The sequence below is a fragment of the Tachypleus tridentatus genome, chromosome 4 (assembly GCF_004210375.1).
Source record: "Tachypleus tridentatus isolate NWPU-2018 chromosome 4, ASM421037v1, whole genome shotgun sequence".
NCBI classification, from domain to species: domain Eukaryota; kingdom Metazoa; phylum Arthropoda; class Merostomata; order Xiphosura; family Limulidae; genus Tachypleus; species Tachypleus tridentatus.
The window spans coordinates 111,755,490-111,771,310 of record NC_134828.1 but is presented as its reverse complement, the minus strand read 5'-3'; the positions used below and the strand labels follow the sequence as shown (position 1 = coordinate 111,771,310).

The 15,821-nt window shown below is 33.2% G+C and overlaps 1 protein-coding gene across 1 annotated transcript in view; it reads left to right on the top strand.

Annotated features, from left to right (window-relative positions):
- Nucleotides 1–11,334, top strand: part of LOC143248194 (band 4.1-like protein 4A) — a 60,690-nt gene extending 49,356 nt beyond the window's left edge. Inside the window, exons 5-7 of the mRNA XM_076496627.1 lie at nt 3,204–3,292; nt 3,782–3,845; nt 10,974–11,334. Of these exons, the coding sequence (XP_076352742.1) occupies nt 3,204–3,292; nt 3,782–3,845; nt 10,974–11,069 (249 nt within the window). The 3' untranslated portion in view covers nt 11,070–11,334. The remainder of the gene's footprint in view (nt 1–3,203; nt 3,293–3,781; nt 3,846–10,973) is intronic.
- Nucleotides 11,335–15,821: the final 4,487 nt, after the last annotated feature.

Genomic DNA, 15,821 nt, shown 5'->3' with positions numbered 1-15,821 from the left:
TATTATGTGACAGTCAATCCGACTCTTCGTTGGTAAAAGAGTAGTCTAAAAATTGGCGGGGGTTGATAATGACTAGTTGCTTTCCGTCTAGTCTTACACTGCTAGATTAAGGATGGCCAGCGCAGATAGCTCTCGTGTGGTTTAGTGCGAAATTAAAAAACAAACAAACAAATACAAGTCCATTCTACACAAAGATGATTTTCTCCTGCCTTAATTAGTTCTTTTCTCAATTAAGATAAACTGTTTTGTCATTTTCTTGTTGTAACGCTTGATGAAAATGGCGTTCACAGTGTCACTGTATTGCTGTGAAAATAGTAACAGAATAATTGTGAACCTACTTCAATGATAAAAATCTGTTTGTTAAAGTCAGGTATTCTAGAATCTCGACTATTCAGTTATCATACAAGCTACAAGACTTTGCTGCGGCTGAAGCGAGAAAAGCTACTTTCTGAGTTATGTTCTGTAATAACACTGTAATTATTTGTTGTAATTTATTATTATCTATACATAGACTGAATATGTTATACTGATACAAATTTGGAGACTCACCACGTCGTTACATTCCATGACAACACGTCTGGCCATGATATATTTGACGACCGAGATTCTTAACAATAGTCTTCTGTAATTGTGTAGTTTACATTGAAAGGCTGTTATGTTCAAGGCACAACACTCTTTACTACGTGGTTTCGAATCAATGTTTACGGGGCCAACGGTTTCCCAGTGTCTGTTTGAACAGTCCGATCGCAAAAAGATCTGTTGTCCTACTTCCAGTGAACGGATTGGTATGCAGGAATAGCCGTTTTATTCCCCCAGCTACTTGAAGCATACGACGGTTTTCGGTTTGAGGTATCTCTTATTTCTCTTCACCGTGCTGTGGTAAAGTTTATTATATGAAAGGTATTAACTCTTATTGAATAATAAATCGCGTACGTTATTGGTTGCGCCCGTACTTTCGAGCTGAAATAGCTCTCATCAGTTCATCTCGTAACTCGAAATGCTATCCAAATTGACTTCAGATATTTTATAGGTGTGCTAAATATAATAGAAGAATTAAATATCCTCAAAACTACCCGCCATTAGTTCGTCAGCGGAATGTTAAATTTGGGTTTCGATTCTCCGTTGCGCAAAAAGCGAAAATAGCTTTGCGCTAAAACAAACAAACATACCTCAAAACAGAAAATAAAGACGCGAACAAGTAACTAATAGTTAAACCAAACTCTTTCTCACCTCTAAAAACATAAGTCTCATTTATTCAGTGTTCCTTAAAATGATTGCCCCCAGTGGCACAGGTTTCGATACTCGTGGTGGGCAGAGCACAAATAGTCCATTGTGTAGCTTTGTGCTTAATTACAAAAAATCAAAACTTAAAACGACCGAACTAAGTGGTTTATAATAGGTATTGTATGTGATTTGTTTTAAGAAAATACGTTGAATATCGTATTGAATCCATGAATATGTCTTGAAAAGTACTTGCATTACGTCAAATATTATTTCACCAGAGAGATACAGAAAAAAATCAAGTTTTGTTCAAGAAAGTTTGCAATACTACGCAGGACTATTGCAAATATCCATTATTTTGTTTTTTGTTCTTTTTAAGGTCTGTACTCAAAATATTAAGCCTAAACTGGTTCGTAAAAAAACTACAGTAAGCATTATCTATTATGAGTAGTGAACACTGATACGTTAACTTACACGAAACGTGATTTAGCTACGCAGTGTAATATAGTTATTAAATGCCATGTACCATGTGTTGAACATCGCGCAAAACTTCCCACTGCCAACTCTTAGGCAACTTTTTTTACCAACAAATAGTGAAAATTATCGTCACATTATAACGCCTCACGGCTGAAAGGACGAGCATGTTCAGTGGAATGGGAATTCTAACCAGTGACCCTCAGATTGCGAGTCAAGCGCCATAGCCATTTATTCTCCATGCTATGTCACATGAATTTTCTGAAATTAAATAAAACTGACAGTACTCGATATTTTGTAGTAAAACTGAAATTACCTGACAAGCTGTTCTTCTACTTGTAGTTTCAAACGGCTGATTTTGTAACCATTAAATAAAATGGTGTAAATATGAATTCGACTATACAGTAATCCTTTTGCTAACAGTTTCTTCTGCTGTATTAACTTTGATTAAGAATACAGGCATAATTTAAATTCATCTGCAAAAATAATCTGAGAAATTTCTTTCAGTAACCTATTACAAGCTAGAAAAGTAAGGATATTTGGTTCACTTACGATATTTATAAAACTATCTTTAACATTTGTTGTTATGTGTGTTTTCTGGTCATACTGTAAGTTACGTTTGTTTAGATTAAATACTGAGTTTTTCTATATCTTTATTGAATCTTTTGATGACGTATGTGTCACTGCAACTCAATTACAGTAATTTAAAAATGGTTACTATTTTCATCCTGTTGCCACAAACGCAACACTCTGAAATAGAAGATACTGTAAAAAGTATATATAGATTTTGTTTAATGGCATGGTAGGAAACCCTAGTATCAGTGTAGAGTTCATCCATTTCGAAGTCTTGGTGCAACGTTTAAAAGCCGCTAGTGGGCAGCATTTGTTACCGCTGTAGCAGATAAGTAGTGTATTTCCCACAATGTATTTAGCCCCCACAAAACTAACAATTTTGAGATTTAGACTGTTGTTTTTTTTTCAAAATTTGGTAAGTGTTCTGAAACATGAAGAGTAGGTTTTAAGAACTTTTATTAAAGCCTGCAAAGATTCACAAATAACTAATATATGATTTCAAATATATTGAGCTTTAGAAATAATTTGTTGACGGCTCAAATTTAGGAAACTTTATAACCCGAGCGCTTTCGAAAAGTGGACCGTTCTTCTTCAGGGGCAAAAAGTTTGTTCCTGACGGAAAAAAGCTCCGCATTTCGAAATTTTCGGATTATAGAGTTTCGTATTTTTTTGTTAAATTAATTTCTTAAAGCGATGTGTTTTCATAAATTATTAACAACAGATATTTTTGTCATTCAATTACAATGCCAAAAACTTTACCTAACGAGGAATAGAAATTAACTTTTTACTTCAGTTTCTTTATTTATTGTTGTCTCCAGAGAATAATGTATAATTTTATATAAACATAAGTTATCTGTGTAGAAATCTGCTTCTATGATACTGCCTATTTTTCGCTGTCACAAGAAATAAAAATATTTATTATGCATACTTTCAAGAGCGAAAACAATATTGAATATTTTCTCGGACTGACTCCTAGTGGAGTGATTGTTCTTCGCAACAATTCCAAAGTTGAGAATTATTTTTGGTAAGTTCATTCACTTAGATATAACGCTTGACTATAGTTTATTATTTCGTACATACAGTTATTCTCAAATTATTACATAGTTTCAAGGCAACCTTACGTAGGCACATTTTATAATTATTCTAATCTCAGTAAAAATATATCTTTCTAAATGTTGTCTCAACTTCGCAATCGTAGATGAATATGGTACAACAAACATTAATTTTCGTGATTTTGTAACAGTTTTTTGTCATGAACCGGTTTCAATTCATTATACATTCACGCAATAACTCTTCTTTCTTTTAGTTTATGTGTTCTAAGCCATATTGTTAAAAATAATTACTTACATTATAACTAAGCCCAAATTCCCATCTGTGATAATACTTGTACTTTTAAGAAAAATGAATCAGCATACAACAGTTAATAATCAATGTTATTTCAAATAACTTGTGGTTATTTAACATTTGTTTGTAGTACATAATGATGATTATATTACTTCATATGTCTTCACAGGCCTAGAATAACAAAAGTTTATTTTAAGGGAAAGTACTTCATCCTAAGAGTTAGAGACAAAGATGTAAGTATATCTTACTGTATTTTGTTGTATAAATTATATTGACAATGCTGTTGTTACGTTTTCTATTATTTGGTAAAAATAATAATGCAAAATCCAGTCCACTTAATGACAATGAAAGCGTTTTTTCTTTAACTTCAACTTCTATAAATTAGCTTAACTAATGTTTATCGATAGGCATAAACTCATTAAACGCCAATAAAAGTTTCACTAATTGCCACTTTCGTACGTGCGAGAATTTCTGTTTTCATCGTCGAAATATAAATTCAATAATTACTGAACTCAACAAACAAACAAATTGTTAGAAAACTCACATGTTCAGTAATTAATTATCTACTGTATTGGTTCAAAAAAATTCAATAATTTACTCGAACGTAAATTGCGTTTTTATACTGCTCAAACCATTTCCTAAAGTTTCAAGAAGGTTCAAATTATCAAGCAACGCCAATCACGTGATGTGAAAATTTCTCTGAACATTGCTTAACTGACAAGACATTAAACCTGAATAAGTGCTGAAAGTGAAATAAAAGTTTGATATTTTATAACCCTTCTTCAGTTTTCTTCCATGTCAGACCTCACTATATTAAATAAAACCTTTTTATTTTATTTATTTAACAGATTGGGCATGCAGCAAAATCAATCAATGACTGAGGCCTTTTATTTATAAATGATGAGGGAAATCACTTCTTTTATTAATGATAACTAAAAATAACTATTTTACTGTATATTTGTTTTCACTATGAGTTAACAATTCTCACTTTGATTTTAACAAATTCTCCCCGTCGCGCTAAACATGCTCGCCCTCCCAGCCGTGGGGGTGTATAATGTGACGGTCAATCCCACTATTCGTTGGTAAAAGAGTAGCCCAAGAGTTGGCGGTGGGTGGTGATGACTAGCTGCCTTCCCTCTAGTCTTACACTGCTAAATTAGGGACGGCTAGCACAGATAGCCCTCGAGTAGCTTTGTGCGAAATTCCAAAACAAACAAACAAATTCTCAATTTGATGTTAAATTTTTTCACTTTGATGTTAACAAAAATAAAAAATTTACTCAAAACCTTTTTATTCAAAAAATTATCAATATGATGTTAACAATTTCTCATTTTGAATTCAAAACCCTGTAAGGAAATTATTTACTTATACCTTAAAATTTATTTAAATTTTAAAAAGTTTTCTTCTAGATTTTTTATTTGCAAAGTCATTGATCAAGTTCTCAAAACTAATTTGGTGTAACAAATCTGCTTCTATACTTAGCAGAGACAAAACTATCTTGTCGCATAGTTGCTATTTGGGATTTTTAATATGCTTGAGTTGAAAAAATGAACGCTCAGCTATGCAACTTGTGACCATTAATATTAAAAATATACGAAATGCAATGTCTACGTTTCGAAAAGCACACTCAATTTTGTCTTCTGAAATTATTTTATAAAGTTCAGCATGACTGAATCTGTTTTTTAAGGTTTTTGTTGCACTGAACTTATGGCGCACACATAAGTGAAACTACTGAAGTTCGGCAGAGAGATTAGTGTCCAAGTCTTCTGGGTAAGCACCAGTCAGCTTTTGGAACACTGAGAGTACCTTTCAGTCTCAGCTGATGAAGTGACATCATTTGTCACATCACTTAGGAAAGAAAATCTGTTTGCTATATCTTTATATACCTCTCCTCTTCTTCTCATCTGGGTTTCCAGTTTGTCAACAATTGTGTGGAAGGTGGTGATATGACATTTACCTCTAGTATTCAGATCTACTTCTTGTGCATTTCCGTCACTGAGTACCTTCTTTCTGACACGTTTGTGAGTTTGAGCTGCATTGTAATCAATATCTAGTAGTATTTCCTTTGCAACTGCTTCAAATCTTTCAGTCATCCATTAAAGTGCGTAGTTGGTCAGCTAATGATCCGTAAAGAGCTGCATGGTTTTAATTTCACACCCTCACGTTGCAGAACTTGACTTGCTTTATGAAACTTTTGCAAAATCTTATCCCACATGATCAACATAAAAACAAATTCTAGCTCTCACATTTTATTTGCAACATTGTCTGTTTTTCTTCTAGTGTCTCCCTTTTATGACTGGTCTTCAACTAGATATTTTAAAGCTTCCAAAATCTTAAAGAAATACTTCAAAATTGCTGTTGTTGCCACAGCATATGCCATCCATCTGGTATCAAATAAGGATTTTAACTCACTTTCATTTCCGAAAGAAGCTACAAGAATTTTCCACTGTCTGGTTGAGGCTGAAAAAATGTATAGAGCAAATACATTGTAGAGAAAAAAATAAATGCCATTTGACAGCAGTCAACAGCATTTCGGCCTTCCAGATTTAGTGAATGGGCTGCACAGGGCATATATATAGCAAACGTATTTTCTTCTAAGTTATTTTTCTGCATCCCCTTATACCCCCCAGACATGTTAGCAGCACTATCGTAAGACTGATCCTACATTTTCAAGAATTAACTTTGCAAACTTCATGCAATAATTGGTTTGCTATTTTCTCACCGATATGGTACTTCATGCAATAATTGGTTTGCTATTTTCTCACCGATATGGTATTTCAGTTCCAGAAAGTTTAAAAAGTGTTCAGTAGGCTGCCCATCTTTTAAGTATCGAAGTACAACACTTAACTGATCTATATGTGATAAATCTGGCGTCGAGTCAACAGACAAGCGAAAATAACCAGAAGGATTTACAACATCAATAATGAATGCGTGGACCTTCTGAGCTATTGGTTCAATGAGGTCTTCACAGGTAGTTTTGAACAAGTAAGAAGGATTTCCGTTTCCAGAATTTCCATGTTTCAAAATGTGCTCTGGATCAAACTGACTTATGAGCTCAAGCAACCCTAAAAAATTCCCATTCTGCAATGAAACAAATTTTTCATTTGTTCCTCGAAAAGCCAGTCTACGTTCAGATAACGTACGAATAACAGCTATTACACGCTCCAAGACATATTCCCAGTAATTGCACTCTTCTTCAACTTGTTTTACCAACTCTTGTTGCAAGCCTAAACCTTGTCTGCGAGTTAAGTATGTTAGCATAGAGTATCGGTGAGTTGTGCTTCTTTCATGATAATCAATTACAATAGTATTTCGCATGTCACTGAACCCTTCTCTTTCATCAAAACGCAAGGAAAATTTAAAGGCAAAAAGTTTACAAACAAAGCAGTAAACTGACCCTGTTAATGATGAATACAATAACCACTATCTCTTGTATTGCTTACCATTGGCTTTTACCCCAAAGAAAAGTTTTTGCGAACATTATCTCGTTGGTTTTCCACTATTGAAAGTATAGCAAAATTTGCCAAATGGCCCATTGTGTTATGGACAGTCAGTTAGTCCACAGGCAATCCAATGACCCACATCAGCAGCAGAGAAATCGAGCCACAACCCCAGATCTTTTGCTTTAGTTTCTTCATCTTTTGTAGACTGAAGCATTTTACCACAGTCCAGCAGACTTTCATTTACAGCAGTTATTTTAACTTCAGACAGTCTTGTAAAGCAACGTGCATCAACATTAACACTAGGAATATCAGGAGAATTTACAGGCAAAGTGAGATCAGTTGGGAGACTTGTGCCAGTTGAGCTATCCTTACACCTCAACGTCATCACCATGTTCTGACCTTGAAGTAGAAAAAATGCAGTACAAGTAATTTCTGATAGCGGAAATGGGTTTTAATTTGGAAGATCATCTTGTGTAAATTGAGTGAAAAAATTAGTCAGCCTTCCATCCTTGTCCACTAAATCTAAACCCTTTTGTTGGTTCTTTATTGCCAGTTTTCTCTTTTGCGCACCACTTAATTGAACACGTTTCATCTTGTAATCTAAAAAATTCAGAAACATAAATTAAGAAAAACAATGTAAAAGAATATGAATCATATTTGGTTATAATGATCAGAACAACACTGGGCTTCATGAAAAAAAAAACGTTAGTAAAACAATCAAAAATACTAAATTCTTGGTCCACATTCAGACCTAGGCCCATCAGCACGTAAACATGAATTTAAAAAAATATATATCTTTATTGATTTGCTGCATTCTGATTGGTTGAAAAACCATTCGAGACTGGCTTCAATCCATTTTAGGAGAATTAGGTTTCAGTCATTGCAAAAGTTTCATTAAGGTTGTTGCTGTGGTAGCTGTATACAAGAAGCAAAGTCAATGGTAGCATACAAATCCATTGAGGGCCAAAAAGTATTCTAAAACAATTTGTGATCAACAACACATATTGTAGTAGCCTATACACACAGTGAACATTCTGTACTGGTACACATACATAACATAATCAATGTTAAACTGTACTGCACATTGAACCACTAAATACTGGGTTAGGCACAAGTTAGAGTACCTTAATTCTAATCAAATATCTGAATGTGTTGTAACCTCAACGTCGAGCTCAGTTTTGACCTGGGGACTTTAGATGAGCGAACAAAACATACATCAGCAAAATACGTATATGTCTGAAACTTTATCTGCCTGTCTGGATGCGAAGGCAAATTCAAAACAAGGGCCTTAAATTTGGAATAGTCCACTTCATTATTCCAAGCTGCAGTAACGTTCCCAGTGTACGTACACTAATCTAGTTTCAGTATTTAAGCTTTACGTTATTTTCACTTACTTCTCAGATAACAACACTAACGTTAGGCCTAATGCTAATACACTGCAACAGAGGCCACTCACGTTTAATCCTTAATACTCAGAACTAACTTTGCTCACATTAACTTGTTCAATCCATGCACTTTTCAGACAATTTTAAATTAACTAAGTTGATTTGTAGGTTCTTTACGATATCTTTGCATGACCACTGTGCCACAGTACTGTACTACTACTAGTAGTATAGTGTATCGATAACGTTAATAATCACGTTGTCGTACATGTCTAACGCAGTTTGACCTAAAAGGTCGAATTGCCTTTAGACAGCTCCGATCAATCAACTGCTTTCCCAGCTTTTCAGAAATGTAATAGAGCACATACGGATCTGAATTTATAAACGCAAAATAGTTGAATTACACATAAACGTTTGTCGTCGTTGTCTCTGTATTTCTGTCTTAGCTTTTTCGATCGTCTCATAAAAAATATCATATACGAGGCCCGGGCCGGGTACGGTTGGGACATTATGATGTCAAGATAGGATCAAGAAAGAAGTAAGGAGAATATAATTGTGATCTCCATTTTTGGGTCTAAAAAATGGCATATTTGACAAAATTTTTTTGGCTGTTTATGAATGGGAATAAAAGCAAGGGTGCTCGGTCTTAACTTTGATTTAAGATCGGGCACCCTTGTATTTATTCCCAAAGTAAATCTCAACTTCAGATCTGTTTATATTATTACATAATCACAATAGAATACATATATGCCCAATTACTTACTATTACAAGTTACATGTAATCTATGAACAGTGGCATTGCTACAGCGACATTCCTTTCTAAATTTTTCTTGGTATGATAAATTTCAAAACATGTACTCACGCACAAAGGTTTTTTTATTTTTACAACAAGTTGTTTGAAGCCAAAACTAATACGGCTCATAAAACTAGCCACGTCTCTGTACACATCTATTACCATTTCGTTTGCTTAACTTAAGAGATAATCCTCTCTTGTGTCATGACTGTTACAATCATAATGAAATCTACTTTTATCAGCATTCATATCAGAGCAACTTTTTGTCTTATCATGAGATGATTTAAGTTTTTCTTGGGTCACATATTTCTTAGTCTATCTACATATTCTGTGTAAAACTGCTGAGTACTAAGATACCTCAATTGATCACACAGCCAACAAATCCATCATTCCATCCAGAGCATCTGGATAAGTAGGCAATTTATTTCATATCTTCCATAAGCTCACCTAAGGCCTTGTCTTTTCTTCTTGCTCTGCTCCTACACTTTGTGTTACAAACTTCCTTCTCATGTGCCACTTGAAATCTGTTTGATAAGGTAGCTACAAATGTGTGGTAATTGTTATGACTCTCAACTGGAAAGTTGGTATGCTAATGTTACAAAAGTTGATCTATTAAATGTGCAGCAAAATGCTTATTCACCTCCACCCATTTACTGTGGAAATAATTTCAGTCTTAGACTGATATACTTCCCAAATAGAGCCAAATTAATGCAGGGGTTATAGGGTATGAAGGTGGGAACTTCAGATTTAGGGAGAGGGGCATAAAAATATATAGGCTGTAATCTGTTAAGCAACAGATAAAAAGCAGTGTATGACATTATGGATCAGGATTGAACACGGCTGTTTTAACAACATCTTTCATTAAAGCAGCAACTACCCAGTAAAAACACAATCTTGCAGTCAAAAAGAACTCTGTATGAAATATCAATGCTATCATGACTGCATTTGAAAAGTTGTGTTCCTTATTTATAGTTATTATATTATTAGTTTTTAAAACATAAGTATAGTATTCAAAATATATAGTTCTGTATATCAGAAACCATGTCACCCAGGTTTTAGTACAAAATATTCTTATTTACCTATTCAGTGCAACATGTTATGCAACAAAAATGAAAATTTTTAAAAATTCATGCATCAAGACTACAATTATAGAACACATAGAGAAAATGGAGAAAGAACAAATATGTTATTGGTAGATAGCATGATGTTCACAAAAAATATGTTTTATTAATTAATGTGTTTATTTGAAGTATTACATATAAATATACATGTCTTCTTTACACATTACAAATAATTATTATTGATTTGGTTAAAACGTTTAGAGATATTGTTATATTTGTTCTTGCACTTTTGGTTGCTTAATATATAATAAAACACTTCACTTATTCTCTTTATCTCCTGTATAGCACTTTATCATCTTTATTTCTTATGTAGAAATACTTTTACAAAATTGAACCAAAAATATGTCAAGCTAAAATATGTACATAGTGTTTCTCAAACCAAAGCTGAATATAATTATATTAAAAATCTCCATTTTTCAATTGCTATTTACTTAATCATAATTTTCTGAGATATTTATGCATTATATTACTTATCCTTCAAGTACGGAGTTGTTTTAAATTATGATGCACAACTTCATAAAAATAATTAAAATTAACAGGCATTTTATTTCATTTTCCATGTATTAGTAACTGAATAAATATAAGGTATGTAAAATTGTTTACAATTACCTTTTATTTAAAGACTGGTGAGAGCACTTATGGATATGAACTTCCCAGTAAACAGGCTTGTAAACATCTCTGGAAGTGTTGTGTTGAACATCATGCTTTCTTCAGGTAATCCTTCAATGTGTGCTATTAATAACTGCAAATAATATATTCATTATATGGAGTTCAGTTTATTTAGATAAGTTACTTCTCCAAGAGTGTTTCCTTCACAAGAAAATTCAGTATAGTAAATACAACTCTGAACACATGACACTAATGGACGACAAGAGTCTTTTTGGTTCATTATACCATCTTCAGATATTTGTCAAGCTCTCTCTTAAATTTACTTAAATTAACTGCATCTACTACATAAAAAAGTAACCCTTTCCAAAGGTCAATCACCCTGTTAGAGAAATAAAGCAGTCTGAGCTTAAAATGATTTCTGGCATGCTAAAATGTGTGTTTATGCTTACCATTCTCACTATTAAAAAGAAAAAAATGATAAGGCATCGGCACTATAAATTCTGTTAACAGCCTTATACACCCCATTTACATTCCCTCTAACTCGTCTTTTTTAAGTGAAAACAAATTCAAAGATCACAAGCTATCACTATCCTCATATGACAACCTTTTCACCTAAGAAATCATCCTAATAGATCTTTTTTTAATCCTTTCCAACAATTAAATGTTCTTTCCATGGAAAGGAGTACAAGACTAAACACAGTACCCAAATGTAGCCTAACCACTCACTTAAACTGTAGCATTATAACCTCTTTAGTTGTAAATTCAGTATTTCTGTAAGTACAACCTAAAATCCTATTTGCCCTGCCACTAACAACAGCTACATTGCTTGAATGGTTTAAGTGACTTATTGCCAGAACACCAAGTTTTCTTCTATAACACTGAACACTATTAAGGTTGTTACAGACAAAATTATACTCATAATTCAAATTGTGCTATTTTACATGTATTACCTTGCATATATTTTAATCAAAAGCCACCTGCCACTTATTTACCATACTCCCAAATAATACTTTTGTAAAATAGTAGCATCCTCTTAACAGCCAGCAACATCCAAAATTTTGATGTCATCAGCTAATTTAAATAACCTATTGATGATTCCTTTATTTCTATCATTGATGTGAATCAAAATGAGCAAAGGTCTTAATACCGAGCTTTTAGATACCCCATGTTTTCAAGACATTAATCCAATTTGACAGAAGTTTATTTGTAACAACAACCTGTTTCTCCCACCTAATTAGGTTATATTCAATGAGCCATCCTACACTACACCCCACACCAAAACAAGATGAGACGATTTGTTACATGCTCTTACAAAATACAGACACATCAAATCCACCATACCCTCATATACTTGAGCAGTAACCTCATCAAAAAATATTTAAAGATTAATTAAGTAAAATGTTTTCCACAGTGAAACCATATTGACTGTTGAAGACAATTTTGAGCTTTGTTAGATGACTTTCCAAAACATCTTTTATCAGACTTTCAAAATTTTCTCCACCAATTATGTAAGGTTAATAGGCCTTAGTTACTAAGACAATCTTTACCTCCTTTGAATAGAGGAGTAACGTTAATAAACTTCCAATCTTCTGGCTCCTGCCCACTTTTCAAAGACATCAAAAATGGTAACAAAAGGCTCATTCATCCAATCCATAATCATTTTCAAAACCCTTGGATGAATATTAAAAGCTTTATCATTTTAAACTTTCCTTTGTTTAAAACAAATATTGAATTAATGTGATCATACTGTCTGACCCTGACATAATTTCCTTCCAGCAACTGTTCAGAATGGGGAATGTTGTTTAAATCTTTATTATTAAAAATTGTAATTAAAAGTAGAAGTTACAAGTTAATAACCAGTTATCCCATAAACATCAAATATTAGCCTTCTTGTATCATCCTTAAAAGGCCCTGAAGTTTATTTACCTTAATGTATGAAATTCTTACTATAAATTTTCACATTGTCCCCAACATTTTCTATGATACTTTCTGATTTCCTAATTTACCATTTAATAACTCTCTTGATCTTCAATAATCCCAATTCTTCTACCATTGCAGTCAATTTAAACATTTAAGAGTATAATGCTTTTCTTTAACTTAATCCTTTATACCCTTTGTGAACCAAATTGTTTTTTTTTACTTGCAGTCACCCTATTTTTTTTAATAAGGAGCATGCCTATTTTGGGTGTTAAAATATTTTTTTAAAGAATTTCCAATATCTTCAGTTGCCCAATTCATAGCAGGCAGTTCTTTCCTCATCTCTTCAACTGAAAATAATTTCTAGTAAAGAGAATAAGAGCAGAAATTGAGGTCACCATGTTCACCCAACTGAAAGAGGAAAGGCCCAAGAACAACAATGGTGTCATGGCTAGGCAACCCAAGCTGCCCAGATCTTATGAACAGGAAGCAATATGCTTTCCTAGAGATATGAAAGATTTCCCCAAAGTCAGAACTGGGACAAAGGCAATTAGCAGTCTATCTCCATTTACTTCTCACAGGAAAAGGCCTATAAGTATATACAGGCATGATGTCATAAGATACCATGAACTTTGACCAGTTCAAAGTGACCTTACTGAAATTCTATGGATTTACCAAAGAAGGTTTCATTGGAAGTTGAAAGAAGTCAAACCTGACACTGAAGAAACTATATTTCATTTTGTGGCACATCTACAGTGATACTTCACAAGATAGACTAACATGGTCAAGTATAAAAATAATTTTGGGGGACTGACAGATCTACTGATATGAGAACAGTGCTGGCAAGAAACTAGAAAAAAGTGACTGTCATCATGGATGTTGTTGGGAATAAACAGAATGGAGATAACTTATCAGGTTCACCTGAAGAAGGAAGTGCTATCATCATGATTAAATAGTACAAGAGTGATGGTCATCTCAAGTAAACAAATGAGTCAACAGTACTTAGTTGGAGTATATCATAAACATTAAGAGGTGCCAACAAACCATAACATGCCAATAGGTGAAGGCTATGTCAGGGACAAGAAAGTGCTAAAAGATACTTTGTGCAGTAGTGAAAACTAGTCTACCATATGATGACTAGATGATAGGAAGGTACATCTGTTGAGCTGTTTGATGGTACAGAGTGTAAAAGTTTACTATGGCAAGAATAAAGGTGGACACTCCATAATACATGGGAAATCTTGAGGCTATGTGTATGAAACCACCTATCTATGACTTTGTGATTGATAGTATATCAGACAGTGAAAGTTTGGAGAAACTAAACATAAAGAAGACTGATGAGGCATCTGCAATCACTACAAGAGTTCGTGAAAAGAAATGCAAGCAAAACATCAAACTCCTGAAAGTCTTGAAAAGTGGCATCCCTAATTTAGGTCTACAGGAACAGAAGGAAGCACAGCAAAAAGACCCTTCAGTGCAGCATCTTTGGAACAGTGCCTAGAAGAAAGTCAAACACAAGATCAAGATGTGAGGGACTTACAGAATAGAGGACTGGAAGGGAGTACACAAGGTTTATCAAGTCAGTTCTACTAGGGATGTAAAACAGATCTAAGCACCACTGACTTATTTTAACATATCATTTTCAAACATGGCTGTTTACTATTTTTATTGTTGAAATTTATTGTTAACAAGTCACAGACACTTATTGTAAAGAACCTGACACCCTGAGGGAATTAAGTTATTATACACCATTTATTTCACTGCTTATATCAGTGCCTTGTACATAAAAATAAGCTCCTGTGACCTAACCCCTTCATCATTAGCCTCTATATGTATTAAAAAGACTGTAAAACTGTTAGTACCCTTTAATATATCATTTGTTCTGTCAACTATATTATCCACCCTTTTTCTGGATAGAATAATCTAGTTCTTTTCTTCCTATATAACCTATAGACTATTCTCTTCATGTGTTCTATTAAAAAGAATCTCCTATAACAATAACCTTATTTTTCATTCTCATTTATGTCTTCTTTTTTTTCATCCTCTTCTCCTCTAGTTCATAATCTGCACAAACTGTATACACTGATGTACAAAATGTGCAATACTTCTGTATGTTTAATAAAATGTTTTATTCCTGAAGAATGAGCCATTGAAGGCTTTTTACTTACATTAGACTTCTGTACATGATAATAAAATAGGAAGTTTATTAGGTTGATAATAAGTTTTTATCTAGTTGAAAATTTATTATTGTAAATGAATCCAAAAGAGTTTACTTTCCATATAGAACCCTGTTGGATAATCTGTAAGGGCTGACAAACTGATAAACAGACATTCATACAAAAGCAGTTTTAAAAAGTCTGTTCATCTTAGTTAATAATTAAATATATTTGCAATTAAACTGAATTCTGACTCGACTGAACTAAAAGAAAAGTATGGCCATAAAGTTTCACAATAAAATAAAACATTTTTTTATTCAATAAGCACAGAGTATGACAACAGTATGCAGAGAAGAAAGGTGATGGCATTTCTTTCTCTTAGTATTAGAAAGATATATGCCAGTGAAAGATAATCCTGAGAGAGTCGATCATTATTAAATATTTGTTTAGATATGATCAACCATCATGAAGAGAACTGGTCATCCACAACAATTATTAATTTATGTTAACAAAACTAGGAAAGGCAGATTCTTTCAGGTATTTCTTAATCTATGTGTGGCTGATGTAATTGAAAAACTCATTTATATAAGCCTAAGGTATTTTCTAACATAATCTTCTATGGGAAAGTTAAAGAATACTAAGAGAAAATGACCCCTAACGTTATGTAACTAGCACAAGAATAAGATCACCTCAGTCCAAAATCATGTTACATGTACATGATGTGCATATAGTTCAACATGTGTAAATATAAAAAAAATTTAATGATAATAAATGTTCACTTTTCTTAG